This window comes from Ranitomeya imitator, chromosome 7 (assembly GCF_032444005.1).
Source record: "Ranitomeya imitator isolate aRanImi1 chromosome 7, aRanImi1.pri, whole genome shotgun sequence".
In the NCBI taxonomy this organism is placed as follows: domain Eukaryota; kingdom Metazoa; phylum Chordata; class Amphibia; order Anura; family Dendrobatidae; genus Ranitomeya; species Ranitomeya imitator.
Window position 1 is genome coordinate 211,336,532 of NC_091288.1, and position 18,112 is coordinate 211,354,643.

The 18,112-nt window shown below is 41.3% G+C and overlaps 1 protein-coding gene across 10 annotated transcripts in view; it reads right to left on the minus strand.

Moving 5' to 3' along the window:
• Positions 1 to 6,311: 6,311 nt before the first annotated feature.
• Positions 6,312 to 18,112, minus strand: part of MPRIP (myosin phosphatase Rho interacting protein) — a 78,835-nt gene continuing 67,034 nt past the window's right edge. For 3 of the 10 annotated variants that reach the window (XM_069734712.1, XM_069734709.1, XM_069734705.1), the window contains 9 exons: positions 15,139 to 15,286; positions 14,911 to 15,028; positions 14,578 to 14,737; positions 14,371 to 14,481; positions 13,711 to 13,797; positions 13,431 to 13,593; positions 13,080 to 13,165; positions 12,316 to 12,377; positions 6,312 to 10,815 (listed from right to left, as the gene is read on the minus strand). In XM_069734712.1, coding sequence (XP_069590813.1) covers positions 12,345 to 12,377; positions 13,080 to 13,165; positions 13,431 to 13,593; positions 13,711 to 13,797; positions 14,371 to 14,481; positions 14,578 to 14,737; positions 14,911 to 15,028; positions 15,139 to 15,286 — 906 coding nt within the window. In that variant the 3' untranslated portion in view covers positions 6,312 to 10,815; positions 12,316 to 12,344. Of the gene's footprint in view, positions 10,816 to 12,311; positions 12,378 to 12,561; positions 12,600 to 13,079; positions 13,166 to 13,430; positions 13,594 to 13,710; positions 13,798 to 14,370; positions 14,482 to 14,577; positions 14,738 to 14,910; positions 15,029 to 15,138; positions 15,287 to 18,112 lie in introns of all 10 variants that reach the window. The other 7 variants (XM_069734713.1, XM_069734710.1, XM_069734707.1 and 4 more) reach the window with 3 other exon arrangements.

An 18,112-nucleotide genomic window follows, 5' to 3' on the forward strand; every position in this document is an offset into this window, starting at 1 on the left:
ATTAAGTTATCATTCCTGCAGCTGAATGATTTACAGCTACTAGACAGCTTGATTGCATGCGGGGATTCCCTAGCAACCAGGCAACCCCCACATGTACTCAGTCTGGCTAATAGCTGTAAATCATTCAGCTGAGGCGATGAAAACTTAATCTCCGAACACTAACAAATACTCTGAGATCACCCGAGCAACGAGTATATTCGCTCATCACTAGTAATAAACATAATAGAATGGTAAATAAAGACACACACACGATCTGTTAGGCCGGGGTCACTTGCGAGAAACTCGCACGATACCCGACACTGCTGCCAACATTTGGGACTGGAGCGTTCAGCTACATAGAAATACATGCAGCTGCACATTCCGGTCCGAGTGCTGGCGGCAGTATCGGGTATTGAGGTGCGAGTTTCTCAAAAGTGTAACACTGGCCTTAAACGTAATAGCTGTTTAATTAAAAAAAAAAATAATGGCGTGGGCTCCCGCGCAATTTTCTGCACCAGAGAGAAAGCCAGCAACTGGGGGCTGATACTTGTAGCCTGGGAAGGGGTTATACCCATGGATCTTCCCAGGCTATGAACCTCAGCCCGCAGCTGTATATTTGGCCATTACTGGCTATTAATATAGGGGGAACCCCACATAAAATAAAAAAGTGCGGCCCCCTATAATAGACAGAAAAGGTTATGCAGACAGCTGCGGGCTGATATATACTAGGAAGGGACAATGGATATTGTGCACCCCCCCCTACAAACACCAGCACACAGCTGTCCCAGAAATAGCACATCTGTAAGATGCGCCAATTTAGGCACGTAGCCTCGCTCTTCCCACTGCCCTGTAGCGGTGGCATATGGGGTAATAGGTGGGGGTTGATGCCACCTTTGAATTGCAAGGTGACATCAAGCCGGCTTTAGTAATGGAGAGGCGTCAATAAGATACCTATCCATTACTAATCCAATAGTTGTGAAAGCGTTAAATAAACACAGCCAGAGTAAAGTATTTTAATAAAATAAACGCAACACAGTTTAGCCATCTGTATTGTTCTGCCAATCAATGCGATGCCCTTGATCTCCTGCAAAAAAATAAAAAAAACCAAGGGTCGTGTTTTTTGTTGTTGTTGAGAAATCGCTGGTCAACTTTTAACCCTTATTACAAACCTAACAATAAAAATTCTGTTTCCAAATATGTGCTGATGTAATTTTCACCATGTTTCATTTTTTTTTTTTTTCCATAAATAATTGCAAGTCATGTTGAAGAAATGTTAGCACTAACATGAAGCATAATATCTCCCAATGTGACAATCCATTACAGTAAACGGCTGCCCACTCTCCCCCGTCCCTCAAGCTCGCTGCCTCGGGGTAATCCTCGACACTGATCTCTCCTTCAAACCACATATCCAAGCCCTTTCCACTTCCTGCTGACTTCAACTCAAAAATATTTCACGGATCCGTACATTCTTAAACCAAGAATCTGCAAAAACCCTAGTCCATGCCCTCATCATCTCCCGCCTTGACTACTGTAACCTCCTGCTCTGTGGCCTCCCCTCTAACACTCTCGCACCCCTCCAATCTATTCTAAACTCTGCTGCCCGACTAATCCACCTGTCCCCCCGCTATTCCCCGGCCTCTCCCCTCTGTCAATCCCTTCACTGGCTCCCCATCACCCAGAGACTCCAGTACAAAAGCCTAACCATGACATACAAAGCCATCCACAACCTGTCTGCTCCATACATCTGTGACCTAGTCTCCCGATACTTTCCTGCACGCAACCTCCGATCCTCACAAGATCTCCTTCTCTACTCCCCTATTATCTCCTCTTCCCACAATCGCATACAAGATTTCTCTTGTGTATCCCCCCCCTACTCTGGAACCCTCTACCCCAACATATCAGACTCTCACCTACCATCGAAACCTTCAAAAAGAACCTGAAGACCCACCTCTTCCGACAAGCCTACAACCTGCAGAAACCACCGATCGACCAAACCGCTGCACGACCAGCTCTATCCTTGCCTGCTGTATCCTCACCGATCCCTTGTAGATTGTGAGCCCTCACGGGCAGGGTCCTCTCTCCTCCTGTACCAGTTGTGACTTGTGTTGTTCAAGATTATTGTACTTGTTTTTATTATGTATACCCCTCCTCACATGTAAAGCGCCATGGAATAAATGGCGCTATAATAATAATGTGCTTACTTATCAACTTAGTAATGAAAAAGTGTCAGCCCGACACCCTCATTACTAAGCCTAAAGCTAGGTGTCAAGACAGCTGCTGACACCAAGTTCTACTACTGTGGTGTTGAACCAAGAAATTACATCACAAAACTTATTTATTTTTTTAAATCTCTTTATTAACTCTAAAAAGCATTCATTGCTGTACAAAACCACGTGGTTTTTCCGCAGCGTTTTTACTGCCAAGAGATGCAGAAATTTCTGCAAGCAATCTTCAATGTGCACACATAGCCTTATTGTGGAGAAGACTAGCAGATTTTAGGCTGGCATAGAGAACAAAAATGCCATGGTGTGCTCTGTACAATTGTGTTGCATCCTTAGCTTTTAGGGAAGCATGCCAAATTTGCATTTTTCTGACTTTTTGTCACAGAAACTTTGCATTATGTTGCTGGGAGGTAGTGGTGTAGGGCGATCTTTGGTGGGCGACACGTTTCTTCAACCATAAGGCTTTGTTGACACGTGTATTTTCAGTCCATGTTTATGTGTTTTTGTTTTTTTTCAGCATACCCTTGTCCCATCTGATTTATGGACCAGGCTAATGAAAATAACTGGGAAGCAGTTCCTACACCCATCTCCTATATGAAAGATTACATGGGGCCAACCACGGCAGCAATATTCATATTGGAATAACGCAGATTTAATAAAAAAACAGCAACACTTTTAGCACGGCTATAAAATGGATATACATATAGGTGAGGGAATGTTTACACTTTCATTTATAATGTGAATGGAGCCTTCAGATGGATATATAATAGATAAGATGCTGGACTGGTTTGGGCACATATTTCCTCAAATATCAGCAAAGTGAAAGGACAGATAATGTGTCCGCACCTGAGCCAAGCTGCTGGCAAAGCCATCTGGCAGAAACGTGCTCTTCTCCCCAAATATAAACACTCAGCTGAGGTGAGCACACGTGAGCAGGCTGAGGTGAGCACACGTGACCAAGCTGAAGTTTACGGCCAGCTTTAATATTAAGGTCATGGTCCTGAGATGATTGTTTTTATAATATGAAGGATTAAAACTGTTCCTCACTTTGCCAATGTCTTGCGTAGTTTGGGGTTGTCCTTACATGACTGATGTATACGGCCAGACCTGCTTTTGCCCTTTGTGTAAAGTGATATTTATGAGGGAAATTGCAAAAAGTGACAAATTATACATTAAAATCTAACAATTAATTAAATAGATAAATCAAAAAAGTACCACCTCTAAAATAGGGGGTAACTAGAAACCAAGTCAGGAAAAAAAAAAAGTACCTCTGTTTCTGACCAAGGGGTCCGTTTGCCCTAGTATATGTATAAAATATGAGCTGACCTCTCCTGCCACAAGAGAAACCAGGTCAATTAATGCTGAGGACAAGTCTCATGGGGTGGAATGAGTATTGAAATACAGATGTATTCCCATACAAAATAGGCCCAATCACGAAGAAAGTTATACATGAAGTGAGGACAGGCTCTCCGTCAGAAACACAGGAGTACTTTTCTCCCTGACTTGGTTTCCCATTCCTTCTATTTTACTCGTACTTTTTGATTTGTTATTTATCTAATTACAGGTGACATTTAAGGTATAATTTCTTACTTTTTGCTATTTCGCTCTATTTGGTGAGACTAGTGGGGCAGTATTCACACTATTTACACAATTACAACAGTGTGAACAATGAGCATTTCTAATCCTATTGCAGGGTGTGGATGTATCCCATACCGGTGAAAATTGATCTTCACATAAGTGATTACTACAGTTTGATTGTAAAGGACTAACCTACTGTACGGTCACCAATACAGTATTTATGAAGAAGCCGACATGTATCTCAATATGTTGTTCATCAGGCTGCATTTATCCACAATGAACACAGTTACTAAAAATATATTAAACTAGAATTTTATTAATGACAAAGTATATATTAAAAAAAAAATAGTACGTCAAGATGGCAAAGTTGGCGCCACAGGATAACAAACAATTATATAAAATTAACAAATCCCTCATAAAAGTGATTGTAACAATTAAAAATTGTGTAATAGTGAAGTGACTATATAAAGGTAGCAATGTGGAAACAAAATACACTGAAAAAACACCGGGATTTGTGTAAAATAAATACAATGGATTTGCTGTGGAGCCACCTGTCCCTACGCACGTTTCGGCAGTAAAATCCTTCCGGAAGGCGCCACTTTCTGGCAACTTTGGTATCTTGACGTACTATTTTTTCTATTATATATACTCTTTGTCATTAATAAAATTCTACTTTTTTAATATATTTTTAGTAATTGTGTTCATTGTACACCTTTTAGTTTGTTATGATTTCAGGGTTGTAGAACCATTTATTGTCCTTCATTATTTACGGTTACATTTGACTTTTTATTTTATCCACAGTATCATCTGTCTAGTTGTTACAAGCCTCTTTGTGAAGGCAGACAAGTTTTTATTTTTTTCTGCTGGAGACCTGCTAACAAATTAAAGGGGTATGGCAAGGCAAAGCGCTGATTGACAGATGACAGTATATCATACGCTGCCGTAGCTTACTCTGGCATGTGTTAATTAGCTCACTACCTGACACATCACTACACATTGTGCAGTCATGAACAAGCCATGACCGTGTACAGTTTCTTTATGACAGGTCCAGGGGTGTGACAGAATGACTAAAGGATATAGAGGTGAGGGGGACGGTTTGAGCAGGCAGAGCTCAGTTGTCATGACTGATTTGGCCAAGGCTGGCCATGTTCCCTGATATCGGGCTGACTGAAAGGAGACGTTATCAGGGGGCTGGCCACAATGCTGCAAAATGAAAGCCTAGCACCAAGAAGCAGCTCCAGCATCACAGTGACTAGCAGATACTGTCAGGATTAAAAATCAGCACTATAGAGACCAGCTTTATCATTCATGAAGGTTTGTCCATGACAATACACCACCTCCCAGCAGTATGCCTTTTAATGATGTAAAACCATGTAGACAGCTATACGGATGTAGGTGGTAGGAGATAAAATTGGGCTGGCAGCTGTGTAGACATGGCCACTGTGAATTCTACATTTAGATTACGGTAGTTTGATAGATCTGCCATGCACACATTTTAAACAACAAATCACAAGAGAAAGGGGATCAAAATCAAAGGAGGAATTATTTCTATGTAAGTATGATAAATCAAAGTATAATGTCACATCCTACCTTTAATTTATATTATTGCAAAACGAACCTCAATAGAAAAAAAAAAAAAGAGGACAATTGGAAAAGACCAACACGAAAACAAGAAGCCGACTGACAATCCAAAATTCAGAATAAAATTTATTCGTGTAACAGGTTTAAAATTGAGGTACAGTCAAATAAAACAAAATAGTAAAATTTAATAAAATGTCTACATATCTGTATGCCATAAAAAAAAAGGGGCTTACCTAAATTTTAAACCTGTTATTCTGAATTTTGGACTGTCAGTCGGCTTCTTGTTTTCATGCACAAATTTTGCATATTAACACATTCATCAGGTATCTGCCTTTCAGCACCGCTCTGAACTCCTCCACTCAGGTGGAACTTGTCAGACGCACACAGGAGAATGAGGGAGACGTCTGCAGCACTGAGGAGAAGCAGGGTGCTGCTGGGAAATGTAAAGTAAAAAAGACAATTCAGCTATGTGAAGCTGAATGCACAAAGGGGTAAACTGATGCAAAAAAAAGACAAAGGATAAAGAAGGATGTTTTATGTTGGGATTAATAATCTGTTAGTAAGATATGCATTTACTAAGCTTAAAAAAAAAGTAATCACAGGAATAACTAAATGATTTGCTTGTCAGAGCATGTAGACATCGGGGCTGGCCCTTCCCTATCTGCAACTGGATCTCAGCAGATCTGAAGGAGTGACAGAAGTTCATGGTCTTTGGGCAGTAATGAACCCATGAAGTATGCAGACATCTTGGTGTTTTGGCATGTGTGCAATACACAGACGACCTTTTGTAAAGAGCCAAACTTCACCATTCAAGTCTTAAAGGTTTTTTATTATGATCCAAGATGTATACCGGTAATTTACCTTCACAGAATGTAACCAGGTGGAAGAGTTCTTTGCAGAAAGTGTGTGCTCTTCCATCAGCTGTTCAACAGACAACGCTCAGACAGCATGTAAAGGGTGGTGCAAAAATAGTTTATTACGATATAGTTTATGTAAAGTTAGGTAATATTTACAAAATAAAAATGATCAGCTACATCCACAGGAACCTAGCGAGTCGCACGCATCCGGCGGGAAGAAATAACGTGACCGAAGTGAGCTGCAGGGAACAAGCAAGTCGAGGGACGAACTTAAGATATCACCACAAATAGAGGAGGGAGAAAAAAATGTAAGCATTCATACTATATGTTGTACTGAGAGACAAGAACATCAATGTAGTTTTAAGCCTATTTGCTGCTTGCAATAAACCCTACGGTGCCAGCCAGCACTGGAAGGTATACTGAGCCAGTAGATGCAGCAACAGGCATCATAAAAACAATAATAAAATGTAAAAGTAATTTTGAGAATGACACATCAATCTATATCCAGACAGAAGAACTATGTATCTCGGGTATCCCTGTCTTTTCTGGAGTTGGGTGGTTCCTTGCATATTTTATTGGGCTGTCCAGTGAGCGCCCCTGGGTGGTGGTGGGGGGGTGCACATAGTTTGGCCAAGGCAGATAGTAGGAATCAGGGAAGGGGCTCTATGTAACCAAAGCTAGGCATCCACCGCACTACAGCAAATGCTGGAACTTTTAGTTCATCCGCAGCTATAGTGCCAACGGCAGTCCGCCTGCAATCTGAGTGCTACAATAGTTGATGACTGAAGATGCTGGAGACTGAAGGAAGTGCAATTCACTACCATCTGACCCTCAAGAGCCCTTTCATGGGGGCCCCTTTGCATTACCAGTGCTAGACCCACATTGATTGTGTTTTAGGACAAACAAAAAACCTAACAAATTGTGGACAAACCAGACGAGCCGTTGTGGTCTTCAAATAGTGTAGTGTCAACACCACAACGGCAGGTTCGACAATCTTTTGGTTGACTATGTCCTACGGCAGAACGGCGCACGAGGTCTGGAGCGGCACCTACCACCCATTTGCTGCCAGAACCGATTAGAACAGAGAGCACTGGCAGCAAAGGAGCCTAAACAGTCATAAACCAAGACCTGGATTATGTTACAGGAAAAAATAGAAAGTGTGTGTTATTTACATATTACACAAAAACATTATCTCCTCTTAAAAAAAAAAAAATTGACGCTGCAGAACCCACGGGCAACAGAAGACTCCATTAATTTAAGCAGCTGGCACCCGGTCTCTCCGAAAAGAGGAGCCAGGCGCTCACTTGGAGGAATGTGGAACACTGGTCAGAGGCCGCGGCTGTACAATCCTCTACAACGTATATTTATATATATATATTACATGGGACAGAAAAATGCAGGACTCACATTCGGTGAGGTTCTAAAACATTATCAAAAACTTACAAGGGTCATTTAACTCCAAATGTTACACTCAATCCACAAGATTTAAAGAAGAAGAAGAAGAAAAAAAAAATAAACATCTGGGAGTTTTAGGATTAAAAACACAAAGTCTGACACAAACCTCACTAATCTCTGGCATTAAGAAATATGTACAAAGTGTGTTCTGAATACTATACAGGTTTTCTTAAATTATCTGGAATTTAAAACAGACAAGTGATTTCTAGCTGGGACCTGCGCATGCACTAACTCTACCTTCATCGAGGTCCCTAAAGTGCGCCATATCCTGCAGGAGAAGGAAGCGAAATCGCAAAAAAAAACAACTAAATACATTACGACCATATACACACTAGCACATGACAGGATTAAACCCGCTGCCCCTCAAACACCCCTTTAAAATAAAGAAATGTGTGGAATATGTATACAAAGAAGGAACTGAGAATACTCCAGGTTTGCCGTGAGGTTTCTGAACACAGACATTTACATGTTACAGATGATGGAAGACACCTGGAAATCTGGGACGTATAGATCATGCTGAAGAGACAGCTAAGGGATTGCTGGCAAAATGTATGTCATCAGTGCAAGAGTCCGCCCTGGCAGTGGCTTATAAGGGACGATATTACCTATTTTCTCTGCTTCACAGCAATGCTCATCTGTCACCTGGTGGGAGATTCTGATACCCCAGGTAGCTGCATAAACGAGCAGAGGATGTCTTAAAAGATGGCAGCAACACGTGCATGCTGGGAACAGAAAACAAAAAGCTCTATTGTGTAGATTACAAGCTACTAATATAAGTGAAAGAGCAGCTATACTGTGGCCCCAAATTATTCAGAACACACAGAAGAAACATTGCTCTCCATTCCAATTGCCCTTTTTCTGCAGCGACAGCAACTAAACACAATGTGGCGCTAATGACACAAAATGGACAGGGGCATACAGAGCTTTGCAAGTAAGAGGACTACTACATTTCCAAAACCCTGTAACAATAATCCCTCACTTCTCAATTATATGGCAGCCAAGAAAACTGGTTTCCAAGAAAACAATCTATGAAGATCTAGTCTACATATACGATACAAACAAGGTTTGTTCTTTTTCTTGCTGCTCGATCCACAGATTTATAACAAACTGAACAACAGCGGTCAGCTCCGCTCTGCCGTCACATCCATCGGAATACATACTATCACAAGACTGCACATAACAAGGACACTCCGGTCACCTTCCTTAAGATCACTTTCCAACTCCTTGGACATTCGGCTGGGTTTAGATACACAACTTTCCCTTTAAAAGGGAACTGCTGGCGAACAAACAAACCGTTTAGGTGCCAGTACAGGATAAAATGTCCTCTCATCAAACCTCCATTTTCCAATGTAAAAGAAAAAAAACATTCTGAAAAACAATCACATTAAAAAAAACAACATGCCACAAACCTTCAGACTGTAATGTCACTTTATGACACCCCGATCACATAACGTAATACTTCCTAATGTAATATATCACTTGCCAAGTCCTCCTTGGAGCCGCGGGTAAAAGTCAGCACACAACAGTGCCAATCGGCAGGAGCCTACCCAATTTATAGGCTGGACTGGACCATGAGAACAAGCCAAACTAAAATCAACCAAGAATCAGTGAATGGATAGGCTGCATTGTCACTAATATTACTTGGGCCCATGAAATGCACATTGATATCAGTGGTTCTTGGTGACTGGATAGGCTAACATTTCCATGGAAATCCATACAGCCCCCAAAAAAGGAAGATAGAACAGTAATAAAGCTTTTCTTATTAGCCACGTTACAAGATAAGATTTACTTTAATGGCAAAGAAAAAACAAAATCCTGGTTATTTATGTACAGTATTCTGGATCCCATTTATAGACTCTACTAGACCATCATAAGGAAACTTAAGGGGAATCAAAACACTCCAATGTTCGTGCGCTCAGCTGCCAAAAAGAGAAGTTCCCATATGAAACAACATTCATTGCTATGTTAGTAATTGTACTGGAAACCCCACGTAAGCCAAAGTCTGAAGTGGATCTGACGGAAAAGAAAAGGCTAAATCCTTCATATTTTCCATTCTTTTTGAAAAACCTTCAGACTTTGGATTAAACACTGCATGAGCATTTCCAAGAGGGGGAAAAAAAAAAAACCGAAATTACTAAATCGAGAGACGTAAAGTTTTAAAAACTTCTCTAGAACAACTTGAAGAATATGCATTTAGTACTGAAAGCTAGTTATATTTGCAAAATGACCGCTACGGTCTGTCTAAAAAAATAAATAAAAGTTCAAGGCTTTATTCACTCATGCTGAAATAGGCAAAAAACTAATAAAGGAATAGAAAAAAATATAAACTGTGAGCCAACTTTCAGAGACACATTATTGGTGTGACCACTTGCCAAAGTGCCACCATTGGCGGGGATGAGAAGTCACGTGTCGAAGTCGCTAATCCTGAACTGATGACAGCATTATTGGTACAGCAAACCGCCCGGCTGCCCGCTCAGCGTCCATTGTAAAAAGGGCGATCCCCAAGAAAGTTACTGCATCGAGCATATCGTATCCATCATATCACAGGCAAGTTTCAGGAGCAGGATTACGCAGTCTGCCTTCTGTACACATACTAGACACAAACACATCTATAAATAACTACATACATTGTGAGGGGTGTTTGTGCCGATTGTACCCAGGCGGGTAGCCCTGTCACATTTCCATATCCGCGATTTGGCCCTTCTCCTGCAGACAGCAGCACCATGGGGCCCAGCACGAGGCCCGAAGGTCCAATGTCGTCACACCCGATAGCTTATTGATCGGCAGCGCTGCCTTAATACTGACAATTCTGAATGAGAGTTAAAGCTCTGACAAGATGAGAGAAGGCGAGTTAATGTGCCCTAATCCTGGAGCAAGAAAGGGGAAGGGGGTTAGGGAAAGACATTGAGCTGGAGAAGTACCCACAGGAATTAACCATTTCAACACCTGAACGGTCTTGCACATTTTCAAGAGCCACGTGACATGCAGAGAGCTGCACATCAGAGTCCCCTGAGCCCGATGGATCCGGGGAAGCTGCATCCGAAGAGACACGTTGCAGAAATCGGGAGACGTTAGTGTTTCTTGTAGTCCTGGGATTCGAAGATTTTAAGGCGCTCCTGGACTGTCAGCCCCTCCTTCAGGCTCTGCGTTGGGGTGGAATAACAAAAAACGGCAAGTGTTGAGACAACAGAACACGGTAAAAGGGGTGTAAGTGCACACAAAATGGAGTGAGATTAGTTCTGCATGCTGAAGAAACGACAGGGGTGTATCGGTAGGAGGGTCACATATGACAGATGGATGTGAGGAAAATGGGTGCATGTACCATACGCGAAAGAGACCATAGCTGTGGGCCAAGTTGGGTTAAGTGACAATTATACTATTAGTGTTAAAGAGTGTGTATTACAATCTCGTTGGAAAAAAAAGGATGCATTTGGTTCTGAAATACTAGAGGCGACCATCGTTCCACATAATAATGGTGATGGAACGAGGAGCTCATTATGAAACATCTTTCATATTTTGCCTCAGTGATAAAACACCCCAAATGCTCAATTTGCTGAGCAAGATTTTTTTTTTTTTTTTTTCAGTTATCCAGCACCGATGGATGTCAATGTCTTACATCAAATACAAGGTTCATTGGAGTGATGCTAAAAGTATATTTTGTAAAAAAATAGGATCGTCTTAGCCAAATATGAGTGGTGTGTTTCTAAAATCTTCCTCTGTCAAAAATAACTAAAAACAGACTCCATCAACCATGTGGCATCCATCCCACCTCAGATTTTCCATTTCCCAAGTGGGTTTGCGGAATATAACTCCCTTGATTTCACTTTAAGCAGTGAATTTCCTATGTCAGATTCTTTGAACATCTACGCCTGCTAGGCCAGTTTTGAATAGAAAAGGCCACGAATCAGCGGTCACAACCAGTTGTAGTGCAAGGAACACCAAAATTGGCCAACTACGTTACATATGCACGAGTCAAGCATTAGACTAAACTGAACTCGAACAACTCTTGTCTGTGCCAGCCTCCTCCCATTCAGATTGTGCACCAAGGACTTTATTCTGTATTACGTAGTGAGAGATGTAATATACCTCCCCAAAGGGCTGTACAGTTTGCCAACAGAGACAGTCTGGATGAATACTAGGGAGATGTTTCTACATTTGGAGCAGGATACAGAACATGATGAGGTTTTAGGGCATGTTAGAATGTGGGCTGTGGAGACACCAGACTCAATGTCGTGTAAAAAATACAATATTATCACAATGTTTATATAGGATGACCCACTGCGGATAGATGTAGTTCTGTACACTGGCCGATCTCGGGTACTACAGATCACATCTATAGGAGCTGAGCTGCAGTACCAATAATGGCCACTAGACTCGCTGATCGGTGGGGTGTTGGCTATTAACGACCTATCCAGATTCCCGGACAACCCTTTTAACCCAAACCCGTTACATAGAGTAACATGGACGTTTCTTTGAAATGTGCCATCATCTTTCTGGAATGTTCTGTGTCAATAAAAAAAAAAAAAAAAAATCACAGTGAAGATTGCAGGCTGTAAGAAAGGAACAGGCCGGCGTAAGCGGCACTCAGGATGGAGAGAGAAGTTGTGCATGCAGAGTTTGGTGGCCTCATTTTTTTTACCTACATGTCAGGGAACCTGGTACGTGGAACTTTTCAGTTATCCCATGAGACCTGCTCAATTACGGACTTCCGTGGACAAAAAGAGGGACACACAGACACAGACAGACAAAGAAAGCGCATGAATCCCATGTGACAAGTGCTCCGATCCCTTCCCATCACCCCTGACCACATAAAACCTGGGGGAACGTGTGATATCATGCAGGGATCCTGCACGGACATAGTGAGATGAAGACCACTCACATATACTTACTAACAGGCAGACAACTATGATCTATACGGAGTGACCAACTAGGGAGATAAAATCACAAGGATCAGGCAGGATAAATGGGGACGTTTGGGGATTTGAAAAACAAGTTACAAAACAGGTCATTTAGGAACTGACTAGTCCAGGGAATGGGCAAAGGGGCCAAAACCGTGTATTATTCCCATTTTATAGTTTTATCCCTATTTTTAGATTAGATAATTCTGATAAAAAATATTTCTGAGGCGACATCTGTAAGGCATTGAAACTTCAGGTGATACGGATGTCTAAACGTTTCTACATTATAGAGAAAGGTGTGGTAATAAGTCCTACCAAGACTCTCATTCTCAGGTTAGTGAAATATTGGGAGAGCTATTGACCCAAGTAATAGAATATTTGCCAGGGATCTTGAAATAATATTTCTTCATCGGTGGCAATCCCGCAGACATCCATATCTCCTGAAATCTGTTATGCTGATAGATCACTCAATATCTTTTTATCCCTGAAGTATGAGAGCCCGCGTGTACCTTGGACCTGATGTTCCGCAGCTGTCTGTTGATGGTCGACCGGTCATTCTTCAGGAAATCTGGGTTGCTCTTAGATTTCATGATATCTGGAAATATAATATAATATATTGATTTTTTGTCAATAGGTACATCATTAATTTTGACGCCAAAATCAATGTTAGCACCCGAGCATCCTCTGATAACACATTCGCTCATCACTAGTTAGTAACAATAATCTGTGTTACAAACTAGATCATGACTTGATACGTTTATCCTTCCGTTTTCCACTATAGAACAAGTTTGTATATGGTTGCATATCATTTAATCCCTACCCTCCCCCCTTCCGAATGTTTGCTATATCTTCCCTCTCACCATATCCAGACACCGATGCATTCTCAGGGGATTTGTCCCCTAACATCTCGGTGGCCGCTTTCAGCTGCTCCTTTAGCCGGCTGATGTCACACTCGGCCTTGGCCTTCACATTGCTCAGCTCAGAGTAGATGTCCTTGTATTTGTCACTGGCATATTTCTTATCCTTTTGGTGACAAGAATATAATGAGCGCGTCAGGACAATACAATGGCAGGAAAAGGTTACTTTATTGTGACTGCTTTACAATGTAATGGTTGGATAGATTAGAGGCGCATCTCCTACCCTAAGAGCTGTCTGCAGTTCATCCTTCAGGGAGCTGATCTCTTGCTTCTGGTATTGGATCTCGGACTCCTTCACACGTAACAGGACCTGGAAAACATGGAGAACACGACCCTTTGTGGTAATCGTAAAACATGTTCATGACGGAAGGGAAACGCAAGTCCAATAATGTAAGAAGACTGCTATACAGATGAACCCTTCAGGTCAGGCAGGTTAACCATTTTGTAGATTGTGAGAGAAATCTGACAATTCATGGTGAACACATTGCTCTGGGAATACTATATGAACTTAAATACTTCATTTATTCTCATGCAAAAAGTGTAACCAAGTCAGGCCCTAGCAAAGCTAATAAACTGAGAAGATGGAAGCTATAATCTGATTTCCAAAAAGAAGATTATAAACAATTATTTGAAAAAAAAAAAAATTCTTGGTTCGATAATTGTTGAAGGCATGTGTATAAAAATGCTGATTCACAGACACCGGTCCCATGTGAACATTTTCCGATTGTCGAATGTTCTTCAGCTGATGCCAAAATAAAAATCATGGTTCCTGGTTCAGTGTAACCGGGATGTGATCAGCGCTTGTTTATGGTTACTATTATCCTGTGTAAACGGAGGAGTTTTCAACGCTGAAAGAAAAAAAATCGGTAAAAAATGGTTTTACCTCCAACTCGTAAACATCCTTCCCCTGGGTGAGAGGCGATACATCCCCTCCATCTCCAGTTACCAGATTTCGAAGCCGCGTTATCTCAGTGGCCAGACGATTGTTCAACTCCTAAAAACACAACAAAGACAAATGTGTGTAAACCAGGACGCAGAGCACAGTTGTGAGGCTCGAAGAATAAAGAGGCAGCTACATTATGACCGTCACCTGGTTGTGTGCATTAAGCTCTTGGTTCTCCCTCTGACACTGGCGTAGAGCTTGGCGTTCGGCCTCCAGAGCCTGAGCAAGGTGGGCATTCTCGAGACACTTCTGAGAATATTGTTCGGAGAGGACTTCCAACTCCCGCTGCACAGACTGCAACTCTTCCCTGCAAGAAGGACCATATGAACCTTAATGGGAGCCTGCAACAATACTGCCTGCTAGCACACGACCACATTCATATTTCAGAGGTGTCATACATAAAGTGTCAGGACAGAGTATATAGTAGACAGTATTGGTCAGGAGGAAAGCACTCAACCATTTTAGAGGGAGACAACTTACAGATACTGCCTCCGCAGTGACTCCACATCCGCATTGATGCTACTGACTTGAGATCTATAGGATTTCTCCCGCTCTCTATCAATTTCCTCGCGGTGTGCATTTTTCATTGCTTCAATGGCTGTAAGGAGGAACATTTTAACGGGAAGGCAAAGCTAGCTGAACGAAGAGACGCTCGGTGAAGTAGTCAGAAAGCAACCTAGACTAGTACAGAGTATCATGGTCATGTACCCGATATGGTAGCCGCAGTCTCTTCTGCTAAGAGACGGTCCTTCTCTTCCCGCAACTTCTCCAGCTCTCTATGATGTTGTCTCTGAAGGTCCTCAAGCTTCTTTTGATGGGTTTCCTCCATTGCAGTAAAGCCTCGTTCACATGTCGCCTGTAAATGGAGAAACCTTTTAAAAAAAAATGCTACGTCTTGAGTTGCTAAGGAAATCAGAGCAGAAGAGTGAAGACCGTGTTGATATGAATGGATTGACCAATGATGGACTCTAAAAATTTGGCAAAATGGTGACTGAAACAGCCATAAAGACGTCCACAGACATTACAGGAAAGTCTGCCTGTTCATGAATAATATAATTGGCCAACAGGTGTGTATATAAAAGGCTGTCAAAACTATGGAATCTGACATGATAAACGATCACCTTCAAAAGTTTTAATTTAGGGTAATAAGATAAAAAAAAAAACAACTTGCGTGAAAAACTTTGCCTGATAGTTTCTGAAAACCCTCCCAAATTATTACGGCAGACTTCCATCTATGGCTGGCTTGAAGGTGGCCATACCCATTAGTCTAAAAATGATTAAAATAGTCCGATTTGTTTGTCAAAAGAAAAAGAACAAAGATTTATTGATTGAGAAGTCAACCGCTAGAAAGGAAGTTAGCGTTTAAAGGAAAGGTGGACTAATTATCGCAATTTTAAAGAGTCATCAAAACATTTTAAATAGAATTGTTGCTGAAGAATTGTTTTGGATAAAACGGTGTAGGGCAGCTTCATGAATGTTCAACCATCAACCTACTTCTATCTAATGTGTATGGTCACCTTAGCACGTCTGATATTTAAAAAGAAAATTAGGTGGGAAACAAGAAAGTTCAGGGTTTTGGGAATTTCATTCGTGGACAAGGAGATTTCATCAAAGTCTCAGATTTGTCCAGTTAATTAGGGGAAGGAAAGAACTTCTACTGCAGAACAAAAGGGGTGATCTGATAAACCCAACCCGGGAAAGGCTCCTGGGTTCAGACTAATGGATGTGAGAATGAGCAGGGTATCGTTAAATCAGGCTTTTACGGTTCCTGGTATTCATAAAACCTTAGAGCCATTGATGTTGCATTAACTCGATGGTGCAGTCAGATAAAGGATATAAAAAAAAGGCTAATCAAGCTTAAAAGAAAGCTTATTCAACATGAGAATCTGTTAAAGGGCTAACACTATTTTCTGGAGGACTGCATGAAGAGGCAATGATCTTAAAAAAAAAGAAAAAAAAAATCGCCATAGCCATTTCACGAAAAAAATAAAAAAATAAATTTAGGTTGTATAAAAAAAAAAAAAATAAATAAAGAAGCAAGATAAAAGATCTAACAAAAAAAAATAATAAAAAAAAGACCACCGACATGTCTAGTACAATATCCTATCTTTATATCCTCCTGGTGAAGTGAACTTTCTGCTACTATAATAAACAGGTGTATGCAATTTCTTTTCTGGTTTCTTAGTATTTGGTTGAGCAGGGTTGAAAAACACACCACTGTATAGTAGAGAGAAGAGTTAGAAATGAAGAACATTATAATACTACCACATAGTAACATAGCAGGTCCATACAGCATTCATAACACCGCTACAAAGTGCCACAGGTTCTGGGAGGACGGTTCATGGTGGGAAGAGCAATGTTAGCTGTGGCACTGTTTACAGAAGGCAGCAGCCATATTTCTCTACAACTCCTTTAGAGGGTTATTGACAACATTAAGGGTATGTGCACACGTAGAATGGTCCACTGCGGATTTTTCCAGCGGATTTGATAAATCCGCAGGGAAAACCCGCTGCGTTTTTTTACTGCGGATTTATCGCGTTTTCTATTGCGGATTCCGCTGCAGATTTACATCTGCAGTTTTCTATTGGAGTAGATGTAAAAGCGCTGCGGATTCCGCACAAAGAATTGACATGTTGCGAAAAATAAAACGCTGCGTTTCCACACATTTTTTTCCGCAGCATGGGCACAGTGTTTTTTTTTTTATTTCCCATAGGTTTACATTGTACTGTAAACTCATGGGAAACTGCTGCGGATCCGCAGCAAAATCCACAACGTGTGCACATACCCTTAAACGTATTACCTATCCAAAATATTCTACACTCTGCTACCTCCGGCAGTCCTATAAAGAATGAATGGAGCTGTGGCATTTCAGTGCCAGTTTCTCATTATCGGTGAGGGCCCCAGAGGTTGGACTTCTACAATATACGAGTTACTGCCTATCTTTATAATAACTATTTTGGGGAATAAAGGACCACACTATATCCTCTGCATGACTTCATCCATTGTTAAGCAATGTCCTCAGAAGAAAACAGTCACAAATCCATATTAATTGCCAAGATACTAAATTTAGAGAGTGGTTCTAGTTCTTAATCTAACAAGACAATATTTCAAATTCTCCTGACTATTTTGCTTCGTGGTTTAGTGTCGTAGTGTCCATGAAGTTTTGACACCTACACATCTAGGTGGCCGTGACCACATTTGCCAATGGATCGGACCGATATCCATTTCTATTGATGTGGATGTCGATCCCCACAGGCATCATTTATACTGACGGTTGGCTAAGTCTTTGTGCATGGGAGGTCTGAAAAAAATGTATTTTCAGGGGAAATATCGATAAGGCATCTCTGATTTCAAGCTGAACGTATTCTCTCCCACAGATAAGCTATGACTAGACATGTCTCATGATGGCGGCTTCAGGAAACAGGAATGCTCACGAGCGCGCTTGTGTATGGGAGAACTGGCAGAGGAGGCCGATGGCCGAACCATTGCTCAGCTGAGAGCCATCTCATGTGTATGACGGGTTTAACATCTACAGTAATAATAAAACTGATAATACACAGTCATTAGGGGTTGTCTATGAGGTCATAACGATAATGGGGAAGGAGATAGTCTCGCTGTCAAAAGATGATACCGAAAATATTACAAATAAGGAAAAACAAAAAACGGGACAATATATAAAACT